The 25,070-nt window shown below is 54.2% G+C and overlaps 1 protein-coding gene across 2 annotated transcripts; it reads left to right on the top strand.

The window, feature by feature from the left end:
- The first annotated feature begins 303 nt into the window (after nt 1-303).
- On the top strand, nt 304-9,945 carry IRAK1 (interleukin 1 receptor associated kinase 1). Of its 2 annotated transcripts, XM_030807558.1 has the most exons (14): nt 304-638; nt 718-885; nt 988-1,125; nt 1,244-1,347; nt 1,535-1,723; nt 1,968-2,032; nt 2,203-2,317; nt 3,286-3,404; nt 3,707-3,914; nt 4,254-4,319; nt 6,170-6,406; nt 7,015-7,405; nt 7,776-7,925; nt 8,535-9,945. In XM_030807558.1, exons 1-14 carry the CDS (start codon nt 503-505, stop codon nt 8,591-8,593), a joined length of 2,145 nt encoding a protein of 714 aa, XP_030663418.1. In that variant the 5' UTR covers nt 304-502; the 3' UTR covers nt 8,594-9,945. The 2 variants fall into 2 exon arrangements, with proteins under 2 accessions (XP_030663418.1, XP_030663419.1); XM_030807559.1 differs by lacking the exon at nt 1,535-1,723.
- The last annotated feature ends 15,125 nt before the right edge of the window (nt 9,946-25,070 follow it).

The raw sequence follows: 25,070 nt of genomic DNA, 5'->3' as shown, positions 1-25,070 counted from the left end.
GAGACTGAATGGCCCAAGGCTGCTGCTCTGTGCAGGGGGCTAGACGTGGGGCGGGCAGGCAGGGCTCCTGGTAACAGCCCTGCAGGCCGCAGTGGAGAGCAGGGCTCCGGCAGGGCCGCCCAGGAGCTTTCGGCAGGCCGGGCCCCGGCCCCTTTCCGAGCAGCCCGGGCCTCCCCCCTGCCCTCTGTCCCCAACGCCGGGAGCCGCCGTTCGTCCTCCAGAGCCCCGCCCGGGCGAGCCCGGGAGCCCGATTGCCGCACGCGGAAAGCGCGGGGACCCGGGCCCTCCCCGGCGCGGGGCGCCCCCGTGTGGCCCAGCGCGCGGCGGCGGCGCGCAAGATGGCGGCGGGCCCGGGCACCGCCCCTTCCGCCCCGCCGGGCGTCGCACGAGGCCGGCTCGAAGGGGAAGTGAGTCAGTGTCCGCGGACCCGGCCGGCCCAGGCCCGCGCCCGCCGCGGCCCTCAGAGGCCCCGACAGGTCCCGGCCCGGCGGCGGCGGCGGCCATGGCCGGGGGGCCGGGCCCGGGGGAGCCCGCGGCCCCCGGCGCCCAGCACTTCTTGTACGAGGTGCCGCCCTGGGTCATGTGCCGCTTCTACAAAGTGATGGACGCCCTGGAGCCCGCCGACTGGTGCCAGTTCGGTGGGTGGCGGCGGGCTGCCGGGGGGGCGGGAGGCGCGCGGGCTCCCGGCGCCGACGCCTGACGCCCCCCGCCCCGCAGCCGCCCTGATCGTGCGCGACCAGACCGAGCTGCGGCTGTGCGAGCGCTCCGGGCAGCGCACGGCCAGCGTCCTGTGGCCCTGGATCAACCGCAACGCCCGTGTGGCCGACCTCGTGCACATCCTCACGCACCTGCAGCTGCTCCGTGCGCGGGACATCATCACAGCCTGTGAGAGCGGGACTCTGGGCACCCCACGGCTGGGAGGCCGGCGGGCCCCACGGGGCTCCCCCACCCGGGCCTCAATCTTCCTTTCCTTCCTTGGCGTCCCAGGGCACCCTCCCGCCCCGCTTCCGTCCCCAAGCACCACTGCCCCGAGGCCCAGCAGCATCCCTGCACCCGCCGAGGCCGAGGCCGAGGCCTGGAGCCCCCGGAAGTTGCCATCCTCAGCCGCCACCCTCCTCTCCCCAGGTAAGAGGGCCCGGTTGTTGGGCTTGGTGGACCCAAAGAAGGGCCCACCTTGACCATGGCCACGGCTGTAGACCCTGCTGCTGGTCTCTGCCTGCCTCTCACTGGTGTCTTTATGAAGCTTTTCCAGGCTACCAGACCCATTCAGGGCCTGAGCTCGGCCTGGTCCCAAGTCCTGCTTCCCTGCGGCCTCCACCGCCATCTCCAGCCCCTTCCTCTACCAAGGTAGGTGTCCCCTGCCCCCCAGGGAAGATTCGAGACAAGGAGGAAGGAATTCAGCCTTTGGTCTACCGCAGAGCCCCAGTCAGCCAAGCTGGGTCAGCTGGGAGGCAGCTGTGGTGGGGAGAGCCTGGAGCCTTGGGCAGAAGGGAGGAGACAGGGACCCCACCTGATCCAGGCTCTCTTCCCACAGCCAGGCCCAGAGAGCTCAGTGTCCCTCCTGCAGGGAGCCCACCCCTCTCCATTTTGCTGGCCCCTCTGTGAGATTTCCCAGGGCACCCACAACTTCTCAGAGGAGCTCAAGATCGGGGAGGGTGGCTTTGGGTGCGTGTACCGGGCGGTGATGAGGAACACGGTGTATGCTGTGAAGAGGCTGAAGGAGGTGAGTGTGGCACCCTGGCAGGGACCCTGGAAGGCCATCAGACAACCCTCACTCACTTCTCCAGCCTTTCCTCCTCGCTTCCCCACACAACTCCTTCAGCCCTCATTCTGGCGCAGGGTCCCTGGCCCCTTGGTGGTTCTGGGCCTCGGGTAGGTGGCACTGGTAGCCCGAAGGCCTTCGCTTCGAGAGCCTCATGCTGCCCGTCTTCCCTGCCCCTTCCCCCACCGCACCCTGGGGGCTGCAGGACGCTGACCTGGAGTGGACTGCAGTGAAGCAGAGCTTCCTGACCGAGGTGGAGCAGCTGTCCAGGTGAGGCCAGAGGGAGAGCCACACGAGGTCCCGTGGGGCTTCAGACCGCACACCACAGGACCTGGCTCCCTTGGGCACCTGAGGCCTGCCAGGCCCAGGCGAGCTGAGGCCCCAGCCAGGGCTGCCCACCCAGTCTGGCCTGATGGAAAGTGCTCCCCTTTTTCAAACAGGTTTCGTCACCCAAACATTGTGGACTTTGCTGGCTACTGCGCTCAGAACGGCTTCTACTGCCTCGTGTACGGCTTCCTGCCCAACGGCTCCCTGGAGGACCGTCTCCACTGCCAGGTAGGCTCACCTGGCCCGGCACGCTTCCCAGGACCCAAAGCACTCCTGACATCTGGCTGGAGCCGGGCGCGGGACCTAGGGCTTTCAGCCAGTGTGAGTGGGTCCTGCCAGCTGGCCAGGCCTGCACTTCCAGCTCCCTAGCAGCACCCCGCTCAGGATTTGGCCCACGGTGGGGTCACTTTTTTTTTTTTTTTTTTTTTTTTTTTTTTTTTTTTTTGAGGTGGAGTCTTGCTCTGTCACCCAGGCTGGAGCGCAGTGGTGTGATCTCAGCTCACCACAACCTCCACCTCCCGGGTTCAAGCGATCCTCCTGCCTCAGCTTCCCGAGTAGCTGGGACTACAGGCACGCACCACCACACCTGCCTAATTTTTGTATTTTTAGTAGAGATGAGGTTTTGCCATGTTGGCCAGGCTAGTCTCAAACTCCTGACCCCAGGTGGTCTGCGCACCTCAGCCTCCCAAAGTGAGCCACCACGCCTGGCCCGGCCCAGTGTTTTCTGTAGAGCTCTTTCCCAGGCCTCTCCCGTTTGCAAGCAGCGTAGCTGGAGGGTCTCATCAGCAAGCCCCGGAGGCAAGGGGGTCTGGGGCTACCAGCTGGACCACCTACAGCTGAGGGAGGGCCCCCTTGCCTCCTCCGGCATGCTGCATTTGGGGAGAGCGGGAAGAATGCCTTCAAGGACTTCCCGACCACCAGGGACAAAGGGATGAGCCCTGGGAGTCGAAGCCCAGCAGATTCTATTGAACGTGTCCCCAGCCGCTGCCCAGCCTTGAATGCTTTGACAAGCAGCCAGAGTAGCTTAGTCTGCACCTGCTTAAGAAGTGCAGGTCATGGAGACTTTGCTCCTCGTTTTCCAGAAGGGGGAAACTGAGGCCTAGAGAGTGAAGTGGCTGTTCCAGGCTGCACGGTGACAGGTAGAAGGATGGTTGGGATCAACCAGCAACCTCCCCTGTCCCCCTTTGCCGCCCCAGACCCAGGCCTGCCCACCTCTCTCCTGGCCTCAGCGACTGGACATCCTTCTGGGTACAGCCCGGGCAATTCAGTTTCTACATCAGGACAGCCCCAGCCTCATCCATGGAGACATCAAGAGGTGAGGAGGGGCCCGTGAGAACTGCCGGGGCAGGGCCCGCAGCAAGGGGGGCCCCGTCCTATCAATGTGGGGATCAGGCACGGCCTGGGACCTCAACACCCCGGCATGGCACAGGTGTGGAAATAGGCCAAGGATGGGCCCTACTGATAAGCAGAGGCCCCCAGGCAGCTGGAGCACTCAGGGAAGTGCCAGCGCTTTCTGTGGGCAAGGCACCTGTCTGGCAGCCTCAAGTCCAGCCTTATCTAAGCCGGGCAGGTGTAGGAGTTAGGACCGGGCTGACGCCACTGTCTTCCCTCCCTAAGTTCCAACGTCCTTCTGGATGAGAGGCTGACACCCAAGCTGGGAGACTTTGGCCTGGCCCGGTTCAGCCGCTTTGCCGGGTCCAGCCCCAGCCAGAGCAGCATGGTGGCTCGGACACAGACAGTGCGGGGCACCCTGGCCTACCTGCCCGAGGAGTACATCAAGACGGGAAGGCTGGCTGTGGACACGGACACCTTCAGCTTTGGGGTGGTGAGCCACTGACCCCTCTGCTGGCTCAGAGGAGGAGAAGCCACAGGCAGGCAGAGGCGGGGGCTGCAGAGTGCACTGTGGGCCAGGGGCCATCTGCCAAGACCCCAAAAGGCTGCAGCTCCAGGGTCCCCCTCCCTCCGAAGCTCCCCTCCTCACCCTGCACCTAACTGTGTGTTTGTAATTTGTCTTCAAGTGGGCTCTCCGAGTTGCCTGAGCTTCAGTCCCATAACATCTGGCTCTGCCTTTGTCCACACCCTTGTCAGGCCCAATCCATGTCCACACCAGAGGCCTCTTCCCTGCCAAGGCCACTGCCATGCTCTCCCTCTTCCCTCTCTCCAGGTAGTGCTAGAGACGCTGGCTGGTCAGAGGGCTGTGAAGACGCATGGTGCCAGGACCAAGTATCTGGTGAGCCCCTTGAGGCAGGGCCAGGAGGGACACACAGCTGCTGGCAGCCAGCAGGCACAGCCCCAGTGGTGGGGATAACTGGGGCGCAGTGCCCATGGATGATGCCTCTGCTGCCACAGTGGCCTCATTTTTGAAAGTAGGCAGGGCCCCAAACAACTTCGTTTTACCTTGCCGAGGACAAACCTGTCTGTCCTGCAGACACTATGGGCCTTGTACAGACCCCACCTGGGCTGGGGGCAGGGGGAAGGGCGGTCCCAGGGCACTGAGACCCAAGCTGCAGTGGAACTCAGAGGACTCGGGCCGGAGAAAGGCGGTGGTAGAGAAGAAGAGGCCCCGAGGAACCTCCTGGGCCCCAGCAGGCTGCAGCTGAGCTCTCCGCGCCGTGCAGGGCAGCCTGAGCTGCCTCACCGTGGACTGTGGTGGGGCCAGGAGACTAGAGACCTGGGTTTTAGCCCCAGCCTGACAGTGGCCTTCCAGCAAATTCCTGCTCCCCTGTGGGCCTGTTTTCCCAAATGCAAAACAGACTTCACAGAATGTGCTCAGCCAGTAATTGCTTCACTGCTTCTCCTCTTGTTTGGGGGCCATTCCTGTGTGCTGTGGGGTCTCCGTCAGGATTCAGCCCCGCTGAGAACCCAGGAGCCAGGCTCGAGCCCTCCTTCCTTTCCCTTCCGTGTCCGTCCATCCATGCACCTGCTGAAGAAGCGCACCAGGCTCCTTGGGGGTGCTTGGAATTCCCCACTTGCTCCCCACCCTGCAGCCAAAGTGCTCTTTTCAAAGGCCCCTTTGCCTTTTCTCTGCTCTTGGGGTGAAGGCCCAATCCCTTACGTGGTTGACCCCACAACGCCCCAGGTCCCTGGGACTCGGGGCGCTCCCTGCTGCCTGCTTCGCAGCCTTAGTATGTGCTGTTCCCTCTGCGAGAAAAGCCACCGCCCACCCCCTGGTCTGTCTGATTTCAGAACCGGAGATGGCCTCCGGTCCTGTTTCCACCCCGGGGGTGCCTCTCTGTGGGGCATCTCTCTGTGGAGCACCTCTCTCTGCGAAGTGCCTCTTTCTGTGGGGTGCCTCTCTGTGGGGTACCTCTTTCTCTGTGGGGCGCCTCTCTCTGTGGGGCACCTCTTTCTCTGTGGGGCACCTCTTTGCGGGGCGCCTCTCTTTGGGGTACCTCTTTGTCTGTGGGGCGCCTCTCTGTGGGGCGCTTTCCTTCTCGGCTCTGCCCTCTCAGGCTACTTCATGCCTTCAGACCCCAGCTCCATAGGCTTCTCCCCCACCAGGAAGTCAGCTCTGTCAAACCAGGGCCCAGAGTTCTGTTCGTTCCTGTATCCCTAGAGCCCAGAGCACCACTGGCCCACAGTAGGTGTTTAATAAATCTCTAGAAGTTACTCGGGAGTCTGAGGCAGGAGGATCGCTTGAACCTGGGAGTTGGAGACCAGCCTGGGCAACATAGCAAGATAGGCATGGTGGTACACACCTGTAATCCCAGCTGCTTGGGAGGCCGAGGTGGGAGGATCACTTGAGCCTGGGAGGTTGAGGCTGCACTGAGCCATGATTGCACCACTGCACTCCAGCCTGGGTGACAGAATGAGTCCCTGTCTCAAAAAAAAGTAAGTTGTAGAAAGACCAAGAGCTGTGGCACAGTGTCTCACACCTGTAACCCCAGCACTTTGGGAGGCTGAGGCGGGAGGATCACTTGAGCCTACTTGGAGACCAGCCAGGCCAACATAGCGAGACCCCATCTCTTTTTTTATCAAAAAAAAAAAAAAAAAAACCATACGATTGAGTGACAAAGACCTGAGGACTGCAGCTGCAGGTGTGGCCACCTGGTAGCCATACTCACAGTATCTGTCCCACAGAAAGACCTGGTGGAAGAGGAGGCTGAGGAGGCTGGAGTGGCTTTCAGAAGTACCCAGAGCACACTGCAAGCAGGTCTGGCTGCAGATGCCTGGGCTGCTCCCATTGCCATGCAGATCTACAAGAAGCACCTGGACCCCAGGCCCGGGCCCTGCCCACCTGAGCTGGGCCTGGGCCTGGGCCGGCTGGCCTGCTGCTGCCTGCACCGCCGGGCCAAAAGGAGGCCTCCTATGACCCAGGTAGCCAGCTGCCCACTGGGACAGGGTGGCCAGACAGAAAGCCCGCATTCCAGGCCCTGCCCTGTAGTGACCCCATCTCAGCACCTGCTAGGTCTCTCTGGAGTCTCCACACATTTCTTCCTTGCCCTTTGGTTCTGTTTGGGGCGGCGCCCCTCTGAACTGACGGGCCCGGGCAGTCCTGCTTTGCGGAGCCCAGCTCCGACCCCACTTCACAGAGAGAGAAGGAAAGAGCTTCTGCCGCGCCCCCTGCTGGATGCACTGCGCTACTGCATCTGCCTTTCTCTGTTCCCTCCCTAGTACCCCACCTCTTCTCCTCTGGTGACAGTTGAAAATGGAGAGGCCCCGTTTGAGGGCAGCGAGGCAGTGAGATTCATTTTGTAGAAAAGAAAGAGGCCATTCTCAGTCCTTGCTTTTGGCAGCCGCACTTCTCAGCACTCCCTGTGACGGGAACAGAGGGGCGAGGGGCAGAGCGTTCCCAGCTGCAGGGTGTGCCATTTTAGAGCCCCGGGGCAGGTCACAGACGGCCTGGAGCAGCCCTGTGGTTTGCCCACGGGGTGACCGGCCAGGGCTGCCATCTCACCCTGAGAGTCCCTCTTTTCCACTTGCAGGTGTATGAGAGGCTAGAGAAGCTGCAAGCAGTGGTGGCGGGGGTGCCCGGGCATTCGGAGGCCGCCAGCTGCATCCCCCCTTCCCCGCAGGAGAACTCCTACGTGTCCAGCACTGGCGGTGCCCACAGTGGGGCTGCCCCATGGCAGCCCCTGGCAGTGCCATCAGGAGCCAGTGCCCAGGCGGCAGAGCAGCTCCAGAGAGGCCCCAACCAGCCTGTGGAGAGTGACGAGAGCCTAGGTGGCCTCTCTGCTGCCCTGCACTCCTGGCACTTGACTCCAAGCTGCCCTCTGGACCCAGGACCCCTCAGGGAGGCCGGCTGTCCTCAGGGGGACACGGCGGGAGAATCGAGCTGCGAGAGTGGCCCAGGATTCCGGCCCACAGCCTTGGAAGGTAGTTGGGGAGACAGGTTCTCAGGAGAGGGACCAGGGCCTCCTTGGCCCAAAGACCCTGTAGTCCCCACCCCAGCCTTCTAGAAGAGAACCAGGGCCAAGTGTTCAGCTCACTGTGTCCTTAGCAAGCCTGGTTTCCCCTCCCCAGGCCACATCCTTCCCAGGTGGAGCTTGCTCTCCAGCCCTCCCCCCACCCCCCACCCCGTTCCTGAAGACTGGGAACAAGGAGGGCTCTGTCCGGTAGCCTGAGAGCTGGGCCCTGCCCTTGGACTTCTCTGAGGAATTCAGGCCTGAGGCCAGGGAGGCGGGGTGCTAGGCTGGGGGCTGGGGAGACACAGCATGAGGCTAAGGGAGTGCTATCTCCACCCCAGGACTGGCCCCAGGCAGCTCTGCCTCGTCATCATCAGAGCCACCGCAGATTACCATCAACCCTGCCCGACAGAAGATGGTCCAGAAGCTGGCCCTGTACGAGGATGGGGCCCTGGACAGCCTGCAGCTGCTGTCGTCCAGCTCCCTCCCAGGTGCTGCCGCCCAGGCTGGCCTCTGGGGTGCTCAGGCGCATCCGTGCCCGCCCCAAAGAGCAGAGTGTCTGTCCCGACTGCGCTGAGGGCGTGGGGCAGCTGGGCAGGCCACTGGCTCTGGCGACCTCTAGAAGCCCAGCCGGCCCCACATGCCTCCCTTAGCAAGACCCTGGCCCACTCCCTCCCTCACCTCCTGCCAGTAGCACCTCCTTTAACCCGAGGGTGCCTGCCCCACTCTGTGCTTTCAGGAAATAGGAAGCCCCAGCAGGAATTTTCCATCCCAGGTACTATTTGAAGAACCACTGCTTAGGAACCCTCAGCTGGGCGAGGTGGCTCATGCCTGTAATACCAGCACTTTTGGAGGCTGAGATGGGAGGATCACTTGAGCCCAGGAGGTGGAGGCTACAGTGAGCTGTGATCAAGCCACTGCACTCCAGCCTGGGAGACAGAGCCAGACCCTGTCTCAAAAACAAACGAACAAACAAAAACCCTCAATTCCCACGAACGCCCCAGGAGATAAGGGAGCATGGCCCAGACCTTGAGCCAGGGCTTCTGGCAGTAGGGGAGCCTCCCCCATTTGCTAAGCGGACTTTCCTCTTCCTTCTGTAGGCTTGGGCCTGGAACAGGACAGGCAGGGGCCCGAAGAAAGTGATGAATTTCAGAGCTGATTTGTTCACCTGGGCAGATCCCCCAAATCCGGAAGTCAAAGTTCTCATGGTCAGAAGTTCTCATGGTGCACGAGTCCTCAGCACTCTGCAGGCAGTGGGGGTGGGGGCCCATGCCCGCAGGGGAGAGAAGGAGGTGGCCCTACTGTTCTAGGCTCTGTGGGCACAGGCAGGCAGAGTGGAACCCTGCCCCCATGCCAGCATCTGGGGGCAAGGAAGGCTGGCATCATCCAGTGAGGAGGCTGGCGCATGTTGGGAGGCTGCTGGCTGCACAGACCCGTGAGGGGAGGAGAGGGGCTGCTGCGCAGGGGTGTGGAGTAGGGAGCTGGCTCCCCTGAGAGCCAGGCAGGGCGTCTGCAGCCCAGGCCTCTGGCAGCAGCTCTTTGCCCATCTCTTTGGACAGTGGCCACCCTGCACAGTGGAGCCGATGAGGCCTAGGGCCCTCCTACCTGCTTACAATTTGGAAAAGTGTGACTGGGTGCGGTGGCTTCACGCCTGTAATCCCAGCACTTTGGGAGGTCAAGGCAGGAGGATCGCTGGAGCCCAGTAGGTCAAGACCAGCCAGGGCAACATGATGAGACCCTGTCTCTGCAAAAAAATTTTTAAACAATTAGCCTGACGTGGTAGCACACGCCTGTGGTCCCAGCTACTGGGGAGGCTGAAGTGGGAGGATCATTTATGCTTGGGAGGTCGAGGCTGCAGTGAGTCATGATTGCATCACTGCACTCCAGCCTGGGTGACAGAGCAAGACCCTGTTTCAAAAAGAAAAACCCTGGGAAAACTGAAGTATGGCTATAAGTCTCATGGTTCAGTCCTAGCAAGAAGCGAGAATTCTGAGATCCTCCAGAAAGTTGAGCAGCACCCACCTCCAACCTCGGGCCAGTGTCTTCAGGCTTTACCAGGGACCTGTGAGCTGGCCTAGTGTGGTGGCCTGAAAGCCAGGCCATCCCTGGGCGCCACAGACGAGCTCCAAGCCAGGTCAGGCTTCGGAGGCCACAAACTTAGCATCAGGCCCAGGCACTGATTATGGCAGAGGGGCCACTACCCAAGGTCTAGCTAGGCCCAAGACCTCGTTACCCAGACAGTGAGAAGCCCTGGGAAGGCAGAAAAGTTGGGAGCATGGCAGACAGGGAAGGGAAATATTTTCAGGGAGAAGACATGTATCACATGTCTTCAGAAGCAAGTCAGGTTTCATGTAACCGAGTGTCCTCTTGCGTGTCCAAAAGTAGCCCAGGGCTGTAGCACAGGCTTAGCAGTGATTTTGTGTTCAGCCGCGAGTCACACTACATGCCCCCATGAAGCTGGGCGTTGGCGAAGTCCAGGTTGTCCTTGTGTAATAAAAACGTCTGTTGCAATCTCGGGCTCTACTTGTGGACTTTGTTGCACTGAAAGCCTTGAGCTTTCCTGATGCCTTACACTTCAGGGTTCTTGAGTGTCCAGGGTCTTGTTACTACTCTGGGCTGGCCACACCCAGTACTTCCTGTGTCAGGTTTTTCCTGATGTAGTCCATGTTTTTTATGCTATTCTAAATGGTATCTTTGATTTTCTAGTTCATCATGATATTATACAGAAATGCAATTGATGCTGAGTGCAGTGGCTCACGCCTGTAATCCTAGCACTTTGGGAAGCTAAGGTGGGCAGATCACTTGAGCCCAGGAGTTTGAGACCAGCCTGGGCAACATGGCGAAACCCCGTCTCTACCAAAAGTACAAAAATTAGCCAGGCATGGTGGTGCATGCCTGTAGTTTGAGCTACTCAGGAGGCTGACGCAGGAGGATCGTTTGAGCCCAGGACATTGAGGCTGCAGTGAGCCATGATTCCACCACTGCACTCCAGCCTGGGCAACAGAGGGAGACCTTGCCTAAAAAAAAAAAAAAAAAAAAAAAAAATGCGGGTGAGTTTTGCATATGAACTGTATATTCTGTGACCTTGTTTAAATTCTTTTTTTTTTTTTTTTTTTTGAGATGGAGTTTTGCTCTTGTTGCCCAGGCTGCAGTGCAATGGCGCTATCTCAGCTCACTGCAACCTCCGCCTCCCTGGTTCAAGTGATTCTCCTGCCTCAGCCTCCCGAGTAGCTGGGATTACAGGCGCCCGCCACCACACCCAGCTAAATTTTTTTTGTATTTTTAGTAGAGATGGGGTTTCATCATGTTGGCCAGGCTGGCCTCAAACTCTTAACCTCAGGTGATCCACCCGCCTCGGCTTCCCAAAGTGCAGGGATTACAAGCGTGAGCCACCGCACCTGGCCCTTCTTTTTCTTGATCAGCCTAGATAGAGGCTTATCAATTTTTATTGTTAATTTCAAAGGAGCAATTTTTGCTTTTACTGATTTTTCTCTGTTGGTTTATTTTCCATTTTGTTGATTTCCACTTTTTGTTGTTTCTTTCCTTTTGCTTATTTTGGGTTTAACCTGCTTGTCTTTTTTCAGCTTCCTAAGGCATAACTTTAAATCACTGATTTTTAAGCCTTTTTTTTTTTTTGAAACGAAGTCTCACTGTGTCACCCAAGCTGGAGTGGAGTAGCGCAATCTCTGCTAACTGCAACCTCCGCCTCCCAGGTTCAAGCGATTCTTCTGCCTCAGCCTCCATAGTAGCTGGGACTACAGGTGTGTGCCACCACGCCCAGCTAATTTTTATATTTTTATTTAGTAGAGACAAGGTTTCACCATGTTGGCCAAGCTGGTCTCGAACTCCTGACCTCAAGTGATCTGCCCGCTTCAGCCTCCCAAAGTGCTGGGATTACAGGTGTGAGCCCATGGCGCCCAGCCCAGCCTTACTCTTTTAAACAATCTGACAATCTCTGCCTTTAGTTGGTCTGTTTAATCCATTTCCATTTAATGGTTGGGGTTAAGTCTATCATCTTGTTATTTGTTTTCTATTACCCCATCTGTTCTCTGTTTCTGTTCTCCTCTGTTTTTGACTTCTGGATTAATTACATATTTCTGGGATTCTGTTTTTTCTCTGCTATTGGCTTGGTCACTCTAGTAACTCAGTGAGACTGCTGGTTCTGCTCAGGCCCCCTTGCTGAACCATGGTCTGAAAGTGCCTCCAGGCAGAAACTCAGGATACTTGTAAGGCTCACCTTCTTTGTTTTCTCTCTGGTCACAGCCCTGCAACGGCCTATTGTCCAATATCTAAAAATAGTTGCCCAGTGTTTTAGGTGTTTACAACTGGCATCAGTTATTCCACTGTGGCCAGAATTGCAAGTTTCTCCTCTTTTCTGAGGACTTCTTCACTCATAATGTCACCCCACATGATCAATTTCTTCCTTGCTTCTGGATCTCTTTTTTTTTTTTTTTTTTTTTTTTTTGAGACAGAGTCACTCTGTCACCCAGGCTGGAGTGCAGCAGCATGATCTCAGCTCCCTGCACCCTCCGCCTCACGGGTTCAAGCAATTCTCCTGCCTCAGCCTCCCAAGTAGCTGGAACTACAGGCATGTGCCACCAAGCCCAGCTAATTTTTGTATTTTTAGTAGAGACGGGGTTTCCCCCTGTTGGCCAGGCTGGTCTCGAACTCCTGACCTCAGGTGATCGCCCACCTCGGCCTCCCAAAGTGCTGGGATGACAGGCGGGAGCCACCGCGCCCGGCCTCTGGATCTATTTTCATCAAACATGTCCTGGTGGCTTCCGTTCTTGAAGAATAAAAATAAAAACTCATTTGACCCAACACCCCCTCCAACCACAACCCTAATTCTCTGTTCCTCTTTGTAGCCAAACTTTTCAGAATCCTTGTCTGTTTTCTCACTTGCCCATTCCCTGTGCAGTCCCTCTTCCTCTGCTTCTACCCCTGCCACTCCATCCAATCAGCGTTCGTCCGGAACACCAGTGATCTCCTTGTTGTCAAATCCATCCAGTCCTCTTGGACTTTCGCCGGTGCCCACTCCCCCCGCCAACCGCTTGTCTCTTGTGACATCTGTGACACTGAAGTCTCTGTTCTTTCTCAGCGTGCGTGGGCTCCCTCTACCCAGCCTCTACAAGGTGTGAGTCCCTCCAGACACGCCCCTGCGCCCTCTTAGCTGCCTGCGCTCATTCGGACGCTGATCTTCCTCATTCTCACGGCTCTATCGTGTCCATTCCCAAACGGCAGCGCCTCCGCCATGCTCTCTCCTCTGAGGTTTTGGCCTTCTGATTTCTCTCACAGGCACCGTAAACTTAGATGGCCAAGCAGACTTGGGATTCCCTTTCACCATGAGCTTCCCACCTCAGCATGTGGGACTAGTTCCAGCGCCCACCCAGCTGCCCACGCCAGAGCCTCAGGAGTTAGGCTTTTCTGAAAGACTTTGTTAGGGAGGTGTAACTTAAAGGTAGAAAAGTACACAAACTGTACTTGTACAGCCCAATGACTGTTTTATATGTACACGGCCATGTGGCAGCCACCACATAGACCCACATATGAATCTGCTCCAGTTATCTCTTGCCAGCCCAAGATGTAAGGGCTGAAAATAATGGCAGTGTTTGTTTTGCTCGCCAGCCTGCGCTCTGTGAGGTCTCAGTTGGCAGAGCTCATCTGCTGCAGTCGGTTAGCCGGGGCAGCCCGATGGCCACGAGCTGGAACCACCCAGCGGCTCCTTCGTGTCCAGCGGAGGATGCTGCCGGGGTGAGGACACCTCCGTGTGCCTGTGAGGCTGGGTTCTCTGGGGAGCATCTCAAGCTAGAAAGCCCAGCGGAGGCCACGTCATCTGACGGCCTGGCCTCGGGATCAGGTGCTGCCACTTCCCCGGCAGCCTGCTCACTAGACGCAAGCCTCTGAGGCCAGTGTGTGCAGGGGGAGAGACGCTGCAGGCCGCCTTTTTTGATGAAAGTAGCACCAGAGAACGTGTGGACATGTTGGAAACCACCCCGAGGGGATTCCGGTGCCCCAGAAAGGTTTCTCACGAGAGACAACCACTCTCCTGGCTTTAAACACGTAGATAGTTTTGCATGTTCTAGAATTTCATGTCAGTGAGATCGTGTCGTGATTTAGTTTGGATGTGTGTCCCCGCCCCAATCTCCAGTGCTGGAGGCGGGGCCTGTGGGCAGTGACTGGGTCATGGGGCAGATTTCTCATGAAGGGTTCCGCGCCATCCCTGGGTGCTGGTCTCGTGATAGTTGTTTAACAGTGTGTGGTACCCCCACTGTCTGGCTCTTGCTCCTGCTGTGGCCATCTGATGTGACTGCTCCCCCTTTGCCTCCCGCCTTGCCTCACGCAGATGCAGCCATGCTTCCTGTACAGCCTGCAGAACCGTAAGCCCATTGAACCTCCTTTCTATATAAATTGCCCGATTTTGGCTATTTCTGTACAGCAGTGTGAGAATGGATTAACATACGTGGCGCGGACTCGCGTCTGCCTTCTGTCGCTCTGCACTGTTGTTCTGATGCAGCCGTGAGTAGCGCTAAGCGATTGCTTTGCCTTCCCAGGTAGCGTTCCACTGTAGGAACGGGCCGCATTTGACTCTTTCTACTCTTGGGCGTTTGGATTGAGTTTGGGGCTGGTATAAAGCTGTTATGAACATTTCCGAATATGTCTTGCTGCACGTACACACTCATTTCTCTTGGGTGTTGTACACATCTGTATACACATGTTGGAACATCTGAGCAGGGAGACTTGATGGGAGCTGGCAGTGCTGCGATGGCCCCACACCAGGACTCACGGCGCACAAATGCCTACTGCGTCCCCTCCACCTTCCAGATCCCAGGCGAATGGCTCCTGTGGGCAACCCTAACCCAGGGCCACACAGGGACAGGGATTCTCGGAAACACAAAAGCAGCACAGGCGTGTGTCCGTGGGAGCAGAGTTGCTGCGTCACAGGCAGTGCCTGAGTTCAGCTTTAGTAGATGCTGTCGGACATTGTCCAGAGCAGCTGGACCAGCTGACATGTCCCCAGCAGTGTATGAAAGTTCTGGCTGCTCCACACTTGGTATTGGAAGCACGTTTTCATCATAGTCATTCTAATAGGCACAACGTGGTATCTCATTGTAGTTTTAATTTGCATTTCCCTAATGACTAATGATGCTCAGCATCACTTCATTTGCTTATTGGCCTTTCTGTGAAAGGCATATTCAAATATTTTGCTTGTTGTTTAACTAGGTTGTCTTTTCCTTATTAGTATGTGGTACTTCTTTGCACATTCAAGATAGATGATGTCTTTTCGGCCGGGCGTGGTGGCTCACGCCTGTAATTCTAGCACTTTGGGAGGCCGAGGCAAGCAGATCACTTGAGGTCAGGAGTTCGAGACTAGCCTGGCCAACATGGTGAAACCCCATGTCTACTAAAAATACAAAAATTAGCTGGGCATGCTAGTACAAGCCTGTAGTCCCAGCTACTCAAGAGGCTGAGGCTGGAGGATCACCTGAACCTGGGAGGCGGAGGTTGCAGTGAGCTGAGGTCATGCCATTGCACTCCAGCCTGGGCGACAGAGTGAGATTCCGTCTCAAAAAAAAAAAAAGGTTGGGCGCAGTGGCTCGCCCCTGTAATCCCAGCACTTTGGGAGGCCGAGGTGGGCGGATCACCTGAGGTCAGGAGTTTTAGACCAGCCTGGCCAACATGGTAAAACCCCGTCTCTACTAAAAATACAAAAAATTAGCCGGGCATGGTGGTGCACACCTGTAATCCCAGGTACCCGTGAGGCTGAGGTGGGAGGATCACCTGAGCCCAGGAGGTCGAGGCTGCAGTGAGCCGAGATTGTGCTACTGCACTCCAGCCTGGGTGACAGAGGCCCTGTCTCAAAAAGAAATGATGACTTTTGATGAACAGTTCTTAATTTTTTTAAAATTATGCCCTAGGGATAAAAACACACAGTTCTTAATTTTAGCATAGTTGAACTCACCACTCTTTTCTGTTATGGTTAATGCTTGCTTTGTTTTTGAAAGAGATTTTTGCTTACCCCAAGGTCATGAAGAGATTCCTCTTTTACTTCTAGACACTTTGCTGCTTTATCTTTCATATTTAAGTCTGTGCTGCATCTCAAATTGATACTTGTGTCTGGGGTGGGTAGGTATCAAGACATCCTTTTTTCCCGCAGGGACATCCAGTTTCACCCACGCCCCTTAGGAGAAAGACTCTCCAGGGAGTGAAAGTGGGGCCCCTGTGAGAAGGTGGGCAGCTGCTTGTCTGTGAACAGACCTTTCCTGCCTCTGAGCTTTCTGCATTAGTCTATGTGTCTGCCCCGGCACCAGTACCACACTAACTTAATTCCTGTAGATTTATAGTAAGTCCTGATTTCTGTTCTTCTCCAACACTGTCTTAGTTATTCTGGGCCCCTTGCATTTCCATATACATCACAGAGCAGTCGGGCCCTTCGCATGCTGCTGGCAGGAATGTCAAATGTAAGTTTGGCAGTGTCTTCCAATATTCAACATTCACTTGTAATATGATACAACTAGCCACTCCTCGGCACCTACCCAAGAGAAATGAATTCACACATCCACACGGAGACTTGGACCCGAGTGATGATTAGCAGCTTTATTCCCAATAGCCACACGGTAGAAACAACCCAGATGAACAATGGGCAAATGGATGAACGAATGGAGCATCCTTACCATGGAATGCTACCTAGCAATAGACAGGGGCGAAGCACTCAACTCAACAGAGCAATGACTCCATTTTTGTGCCTGGCTAGGAACTGCCAGCGCCTGGGGATAGGCAGGGAGGGATGGGCTGGAGGAAGGGATGCTGGGGGCACCAGGAAACTTTTGGTTTCTTCTTATTTGGTTTATGTTTATTCTCTTTTATTTATTTATCTACTTACTTAGAGACAGAGACTTGCTCTGTCACCGAGGCTGGAGTGCAGTGGTGCAATCATAGCTCACTCCAGCCTCCACCACCCAGGTTCAAACCATCCTCCCCACCTCAGCCTCCCAAGTAGCTGGGACTACAGGCACTCACCACTATGCCTGGCTAATTTTTTTTTTTTTTTTTGATTTTTTGAGACAGAGTCTCACTCTGTCACCCAGGCTGCAGTGCAAGTGGCGGGATCTAGGCTCACTGCAACCTCTGCCTCCCGGGTTCCAGCAATTCTCCTGCCTCAGCCTCCCGAGTAGCTGGGACTACAGGTGCCCACAACCATGCCCGGCTATTTTTTTCTTTTTGTATTTTTAATAGAGACGGGGTTTCACCATGTTGGTCAGGCCGATCTCGAACTCCTGACCTCGTGATTCACCTGCCTCGGCCTCCCAAAGTGCTGGGATTACAGGCGTGAGCCACTGCGCCCGGCCAGTTTTTGTATTTTTTGTAGAGATGGGGTCTTGCCATGTTGCCCAGGCTGGTCTCGAATTCCTGGGCTCACATGATCCACCCACCTCAGACTCCCAGGTAGCTGGGACTGCAGGCGTGAGCCTCCACGCCGGCCTGGTGTCTTCATTCTCTTGATTGTGGTGATGGTTTGGCAGATATAACTTTCAAACTGTTCACTTTAAATGTGCAGTTTATTTTATGTCAATTATACCTCAATAAAGCTGTTTTTGGCCAGGCGCAGTGGCTCACACCTGTAATCCCAGCACTTTGGGAGGCCAAGGCGGGCGGATCACGAGGTCAGGAGATCGAGACCATCCTGGCTAACACGGTGAAACCCCGTCTCTACTAAAAATACAAAAAATTAGCCGGGCGTGGTGGCGGGCGCCTGTAGTCCCAGCTACTCGGGAGGCTGAGGCAGGAGAATGGCGTGAACCAGCGAGGTGGAGCTTGCAGTGAGCCGAGATCAGCCATTGCACTCCAGCCTGGGCAGCAGAGTGAGACTCTGTCAAAAAAGAAAGAGAGGAAGAGAGAGAGAGAAAGGAAGAAAGGAAAGAAGGAAAGGAAGGAAAGAAAGGAAGAAAGAAAGAGTGTCTCTTTGAGGCAGCATATTGATTAATTGGTTTTATTTTTCCTCTACTCCAGCCCGGCAATCTTTGTGTGTTTATCCATTTTCATTTTAATGGATTTGCCAATATGGCTGTATGTGAGGTCTTTCATTGTGATAAAATATATACAACATCAGATTCATGTGTTTCACTCTTTATAAGTGTACAACTCTTCACCCTCAACATCCTCGTCCTCCTCCTCACCGTTAGACCCGACCCCCGCCACCCTCCTGCTCTGGCTGTGTGTGAGGACCAGCTTACCATTTGTTTTCTGTTGTCCCATCTGTCGTTGGTTACTTTCTTCCTCTTTTTTTGCCTTTTCTCAGTGTCACTTTTCATTATTACTCCAGCAGTTGCCCTAGGGATTGAGTCTGCAGCCCTGCCTTATGATAGCTGTGTTTCCGCCTGGCCTCGGGTGCTCTTGTTTTCGTGTATTTTAAATCCCAAAGGACATTATTAGGGTTGTTCTAAACAGCCCATTTTTTACCCACGTATATATACCCTTTCTAGTGCATTCCATGCCTTCCTGCAGATCTGTTCTTCCACCTTAGATCTCGATCTCTCTCTCTCTCTCAAATTACTTTATTTCTTGGCAGAAAATAGGGTCAAGAAAATAACAAGTGGATAACATCATCTCAATAGGAGACATTGAAGAATACGAGTGAACACCCATTCTCAGCTCCGTTCTGATCCGGACTTATTCCTACAAACATGCCACAAACCCTCTCTGGGTCCCAGCACATAGAAGGCAGTGTATTTTGAGTGAAGTTTGAAATAACAGTATGTGTCTCTTTCATGTGTTTATTGAGACAGGATCTCATTATGTTGCCCAGGCTGGAGTGCAATGGCGTGATCATAGCTCACTGCAGCCTTGTTCTCCTGGGCTTGAGCGATCCCTGCCTACACCCCACCCCCTGCCCGAAGCCCCCGCTTTAGCCTCTCGAGTACCTGGGACCTCAGGTGCATGTCACCATGCCCAGCTAATTATTTTTACTTTTTAGTAGGGACAGGCTCTCACTATGTTGCTGAGGCTGGTCTCAAGTCCCCGAGCTGAAGTGATCCTCCTTCCTCAGCCCCCCAAAGTACTGGGATTACAGCTGAGCCACTGTGCCCAGCTATCCTGGGCTTTTTAACAGCTTTGTTAACACGTCTACCTCACACGCCACAAGGTTCAGTTGTTTGAAAAACTCAGTGTTTTTAATAGATTTACAGACTTGTGCAAGCAGCACTCTATTTGAGCATATTTTCATCATTCCAAAAAGAAACACTGGCCGGGCACGGTGGCTCCCGCCTGTCATCCCAGCACTTTGGGAGGCCGAGGTGGGCGGATCACCTGAGGTCAGGAGATTGAGACCATCCTGGCCAACACGATGAAACCCTGTCTCTACTAAAAATATAAAAATTGCCCGGTCATCGTGGCGGGCGCCTGTAGTCCCAGCTACTCAGGAGGCAGAGGCAGGAGAATGGCGTGAACCCGGGAGGCAGAGGTTGCAGTGAGCCGAGATCACACCACTGCACTCCAGCCTGGGTGACAGAGCGAGACTCCATCTCAAAAAACAAAATAAAACAAAACAAAAAAAAAAAAAAGAAGAAAAAACACCATACCTTTTAATAGTCACTGCCCATTTCTCCCCCATTTTCCCTTCCAGCTGAGGCAGTCACTCATCTCCTTTCTGTCTCTATAGATTCACCTACTCTGAACACTCCATATAACTGGGATAATACTCATGGGATTTTTTGTGTCTGGCTTCTTTCACTCAGCATTGTGATTTTGGGGTTCATCTGTGTTGTAGCATGTCTCAGCACGTGATTCTTTTTTTTTTTTTTTTTTTTTTTTCTGAGACAGGGCCTCATTCTGTCACCCAGGCTGGAGTGCAGTGGTGTGATCTTGGCTCACTGCAACCTCTGCCTCCCGGGTTCAAGCAATTCTCCTGCCTCTGCCTGCCGAGTAGCTGGGACTACAGGCGCCCGCCACCATGCCCGACCAATTTTTGTATTTTAGTAGAGATGGGGTTTCACCATGTTGGCCAGGCTGGTCTCGAACTCCTGACCTCAAGTGATCCACCCGCCTTGGCCTCCCAAAGTGCTGGGATGACAGGCGTGAGCCCCCGCACTCATGCTGGGTTTTCTGTGTATTTTGCTTAAAAAAGCATGCGTCCCTTGGCTTTTCTCTCAGTTGAGTTTATGAGCCACACTCGGTTCCACTCGTGATGTTTGGTTGGGTTTTTTACTAAAGATCTCCCCGAGAGCCATGCCTGTGGTCTCTAGGACAGCAGTTGCCGTGGCAACCCCCAGCAAGTGCTTGTGAGCGGAAGCTGGTTTCACCCTGTCAGCAGGAGGGGCGAGACAGGGGACAGGCTGGCAGAGGGACCGGAACCTGTGGTTTCTGAGGGACAGGGCAGCACAGAGACGCCACTCACCTAGTCAGAGGCTGGAAGAGCGGGTACACTTCTCGCTACCGCCTTCACGGCGGAGCAGCTGCCACCCAATCGCAAATGTAACAGAAATGGCCTCGCCCATGCTTTTCTGGGAGAGAAGGAAAGTCAGTGAATGAACAACTCCCTCTTGGGTTGGGTTTTCTGCTGAGTCACTGCCTTAATGGCTACCAGAGACAACTGACACCCCCTCGCTAGGCCGGTTTCTACGGCAACCATTGAGCAAGGCGGCCAGTGTCAACCAGCCTGGAATCAGAAGAGACGCCCATACCCGGCCACCATGTTGCCTTTTTTATTTCTCTCCAGAATTTTTAGAGCCTATTTTTTAAAAAGAAAAACAAAACAAGCTTTTCCTTTTAAAAAATACCCTCTCAAAAAAAAAAAAAAAAAAAAAATCCAAACAGTACAGACACGTACGAAGTAAGAAAATCCCCTTCTCAGTCTCCCAGCCTCCAGCCCCCTCTACTCATGCTTCTCTCATGATTCCGCGCCTTGCCAGTTTCACTTAACAAGACAAATCGAGAGTGTTCCCTGGACACAGATGACCGTGACTTTTGTTCTTTTTTAGAGCTGTATGAATGTACTCCATGTCATTTATTTCACCAGCCTCCCCGAAGGGTCAGTTCGGTTGTTCCAGTTTCTGTGTTGGTGTGTTTTTGCACTTAGGCAAGATCTTTAGGCGAGATCTCTATGAGCAGCAGTCAGGTTCTGGCTCTGTCACTCAGGCTGGAGTGCAGTGGTGCGATCATGGCTCACTGCAACCTCGACCTCCCAGGCTCAAGTGATCCTCCCATCTCAGCCTCCCGAGGAGCTGGGACTACAGATGTGTGCCACCACGCCCGGCTAATTTTTTATTTTTCTGTAGAGATGGGGTCTCACTATGTTGCCCACCCTGGTCTCAAACTCCTGACCTCAGGTGATCCACCTGCCTCGACCTCCCAAAGTGCTGGGATTACAGGCGTGAGCCACCACGCCCGGCTGAAATGACCCTTTTAAATAAATGTTGGGTTAAGGAGGAAATTAAAAATTTAAAATAGTAAATATAACTTTATGGCAATACATTTGAAAATCTAGATTAACTGAATGACTTTCTGTGAAAAATAGAAATCTTCAGAGTTGTCTCAAGAAGTAGTAAAACTGCGCCAAGCACAGTGGCTCACGCCTGTAATCCCAGCACTTTGGGAGGCCGAGGCAGGCAGATCACTTGAGGTCAGGAGTTTGAGACCACCCTGGCCAACACGGTGAAACCCCGTCTCTACATAAAAAATACAAAATATGAGCGGGGCATGGTGGCATGCACCTGTAGTCCCAGCTACTCAGGAAGCTGAACCCAGGAGGCGGAGGTTGCAATGAGCCGAGATCGTGCCACTGCACTCCAGCCTGGGTGACAGAGCGAGACTCCGTCTCAAAAAATAAATGAATAAAGAAGTAGTAGGCCAGGCGCCATGGATCACGAGGTCAGGAGTTCAAGACCAGCCTGGCCAAGATGGTGAAACCCCATCTCTACTAAAAATCCAAAAATTAGCCGGGTGTGGTAGCGGGCACCTGTAATCCCAGTTACTTGGGAGGGTGAGGCAGATAATTGCTTGAACCCAAGAGGTGGAGGTTGCAGGGAGCCGAGATGGCGCCACTGCACTCCAGCCTGGGCAACAGAGCAAGACTCCATCTCAAAAAAAAGCCAGGCGTGGTGGCTCACACCTTTAATCCCAGCACTTTGGGAGGCCGAGGCAGGGGGACTACCTGAGGTGGGGAGTTCAAGACCAGCCTGACCAACATGGAGAAACCCCGTCTCTACTAAAAATACAAAATTAGCCAGGCGTGGTGGCTCATGCCTGTAATCTCAGCTACTCGGGAGGCTGAGGCAGGAGAATCACTTGAACCTGGGAGGCGGAGGTTGTGGTGAGCCGAGATCGCGCCATTGCACTCCAGCCTGGGCAACAAGAGCAAAACTCTGTCTCGAAAAAAAAAAAAAAAAAAAAAAAAGAAAGAAAAGGAAGTACTAAAACTGAATAGACCATGAGTCACATATGAAAAGGAATTGCTAGGCACTAAGCTCCTAAAGGGTCCCTCTAGGTCCCCAGGCTGCTCCATGTGACAGGCACAACCCATCCGTGGTGTAGAACAAATTCTTCTTGCCTTTCATAAGGAGAGAGGTGTTTGCATAAGATGGAGAGCCAAGCAAGCCCAAGTACAGCAAGAATCGAGTTTTCCCAGCCCCGAGAGGCCCTGGTTGGCTGCAGCCTGATGAGGCGCTAGGTGTGGCTGTCTGGCTTCCCACCCTGTTCTGTGTCTCTGGCTAATTAAACTAAGAACCAAATATGGTCTGTATTTCCACCCGTCTGCAGCCACCAGGTGCTAAGAGGGATTCCTGGCTGCCCTGTCTATGGAGTAGCCATTCTTTTATTCCTCTACTTTCCTAATAAACTTGTTTTCACTTTCCTGTAAAAAATAAAAACAAAAAACAAAAGGGATTCCCCACCCCCGCCCCGTTTTCCCAATTTCAGCTGTTGGCTGTAGACTCCCCAAAATCACCACCAGAAAAACCTGTTGTTCAGGCAAAGCTGAGTTTATTGGACTCACTGCAAAGAGGAAGAACACTCCCCCGACAGAGCCGGCCTCAGATCACTAGGGAGGAAAGGAGGAGAGAAAATGCCCGAAGTCCGAGCCGGCGTGGGGAGGGCCGGGTGGGAAGCATGGTTAGCCTTGGACGGCTGGGTGTAGTCTCGGGCCGGGCTGTGCGAGTCTCATCTTTCAGGAGCACGGGTGTATTGGTCCTGGAAGCGAATTGACTTGTGCTAGTTCTCAGGATTGTGTGGCAGAGCAACAGGTCCCAGAACTGTTTATCACGGGGATAGGAAGGCACCTCGCTCCGAGCATTGTTGAACCCAGGGCTAGGAAACCATGCTGGACTCAGGCTTCCCAACCAAGATCCCCAGCGGACAACAAAAGGAGGACAAAGGCCACTGCCCACTCCCACTCGCTTTTGAGCCCACCAAGATCGCCTGTTGGTAAAGTAAGGGAGACTGCAATCTTGCCCATGCCTGAGAAGTTTCTGGAAGGGTGAGGTTAAGGTTCATGCTGGAAAATAAGTACCCTTGGGTTTAAGAACCAGAATGATGCCAGAGCATGGTGCACACCTGCAGTCCAGCATTGTGGGAGGCCAAGGTAGGTGGATTGCGTGAGCTCAGGAGTTCAAGACCAGCCTGGGCAACACAGAGAGACCTAATCTCTACAAATAGTAATTAAAAATTTAGCTTGTGCACTTCAAAAAAAAAAAAAAAATTAAGAGTAGGCCGGGCATGGTGACTCATGCCTGTAATCCAGCACTTTGGGAGGCTGAGGCAGGTGGATCAGCTGAGGTCAGGGGTTTGAGACCAACCTGGCCAACATGAAGGAACCCTGTCTCTACTAAAAATACAAAAATTAGCCAGGCGTGGTGGTGCACGCCTGTAGTCCCAGCTTCTCGGGAGGCTGAGGTGGGAGGATCACTTAAGCCCAGGAAGTTGAGGCTGCAGTGAGTCTAGATCTCATCACTGCACTCCAGCCTGGGTGACAGAGTGAGACCCTGTCTTAAAAAAAAAAAAAAAAAAAAAAAAAAAGAAAAGACAACCAGGCCGGGCACAGTGGCTCACGCTTGTAATCCCAACACTTTGGGAGGCCGAAGCGGGCAGATCACAAGGTCAAGAGATCAAGACCATCCTGGCCAACATGGTGAAACCCCGTCTCTACTAAAAATACAAAAATTAGCTGGGCGTGGTGGTGCAAGCCTGTAGTCCCAGCTATTTGGGAGGCTGAGGCAGGAGAATCACTTGAACCCAGGAGGCGGAGGTTGCAGTGAGCCGAGTTCGCGCCACTGCACTCCAGCCTGGCAACAGAGCGAGACTCTGTCTAAAAAAAAAAAAAGAAAAAGAAAAGAAAAGAAAAAAGAACCAGAATAAGACTAATTACAAGCAACCTGACTGAAACATGATGGACTCGGGCCCCACGTCTTAAGGGGGATTTGGTACAACTCAATGGGGTGGGGGTGGGCGCAGTTGCTGGAAAAATAAAACCATTTATTGCATGTACTTCCAAGTACATGCAAGAAATGAGACTTACTACAAAGACTGGTTACAGGAGTGATGTCTGACAGTAAAATCAGACGAGAGCAAAGCAAATGACACCCAGTCTCAGATAGACCCAGTGAAGACAGCCAGAATCTCCTGACTGAAACCTGCCCAGCAGACCAGAGGACTTTTCAGTGGTGCAATCAAGTGATTTACAAAGAATGAGAACTTTGCTTCATCCTTCCAACATGTATTCCTTGTGCGCCATGTCCGGCTAACTTTTTCAATTGCATTGGCCAATTTAACATTGGGAAACGGGAAGAAACAGTGGTGATCCTGGGGATATTGTCTCATTCTTGACTAATGAAAATGCTGTGGTGTTCCACCGTTAAGCACTGTACTGTTTGTGGCTTCATACAATCAGCTCATGAAGCTGTCATCTCTGCAGATTTCACTTTTTTTTTTTTTTTTTTTTTTGAGATGGAGTTTCGCTCTTGTGGCCCAGGCTGGAGTGCAATGGAGCCATCTTGGCTCACGGCAACCTCCGCCTCCCAGGTTCAAGCGATTCTCCTGCCTCAGCCTCCCAGATAGCTGGGATTACAGGCGCCCACCACCACACCTGGCTCAATTTTTGTGTTTTTAGTAGAGATGGGGTTTCACCATGTTGGCCAGGCTAGTTTCAAACTCTTGACCTCAGGTGATCCACCCGCCGTGGGCTCAAGCAATTCTCCTGCCTCAGCCTCAGGTAGCTGGGATTACAGGTGCCCGCCACCACACCCAGATAATTTTTGCAGTTTTACTAGAGACAGGGTTTCACCATGTTGGTCAGGCTGGTCTCGAACTCCTGACCTCAGGTGATCCACCTGCCTCGGCCTCCCAAAGTGCTGGGATTACAGGGGTGAGCCACCATAGCTGGCCTTTTTCTACTTAGGAAGCTGACGTGGGAGGTCGACTGAGCCCAGGAGGATAAGGCTGCATGAGCTGTGGTCATGCCACTGCACTCTAGCCTGGGTGACAGGGTGAGGTCCTGTCAAAAAAAAAAAAAAAAAAAAAAAACTTTTAGTGGGCAAAAGATCTGAACAGACATGGCCAACAGGTCTATGAAAAAATGCTCCACGATACACCTAATGCTAAATGACGAGTTAATGGGTGCAGGAAATCAACATGGCACATGGATACATATG

Source organism: Nomascus leucogenys, chromosome X (genome assembly GCF_006542625.1).
Source record: "Nomascus leucogenys isolate Asia chromosome X, Asia_NLE_v1, whole genome shotgun sequence".
In the NCBI taxonomy this organism is placed as follows: Eukaryota; Metazoa; Chordata; class Mammalia; order Primates; family Hylobatidae; genus Nomascus; species Nomascus leucogenys.
This window is presented reverse-complemented; position numbering and strand designations above follow the sequence as displayed.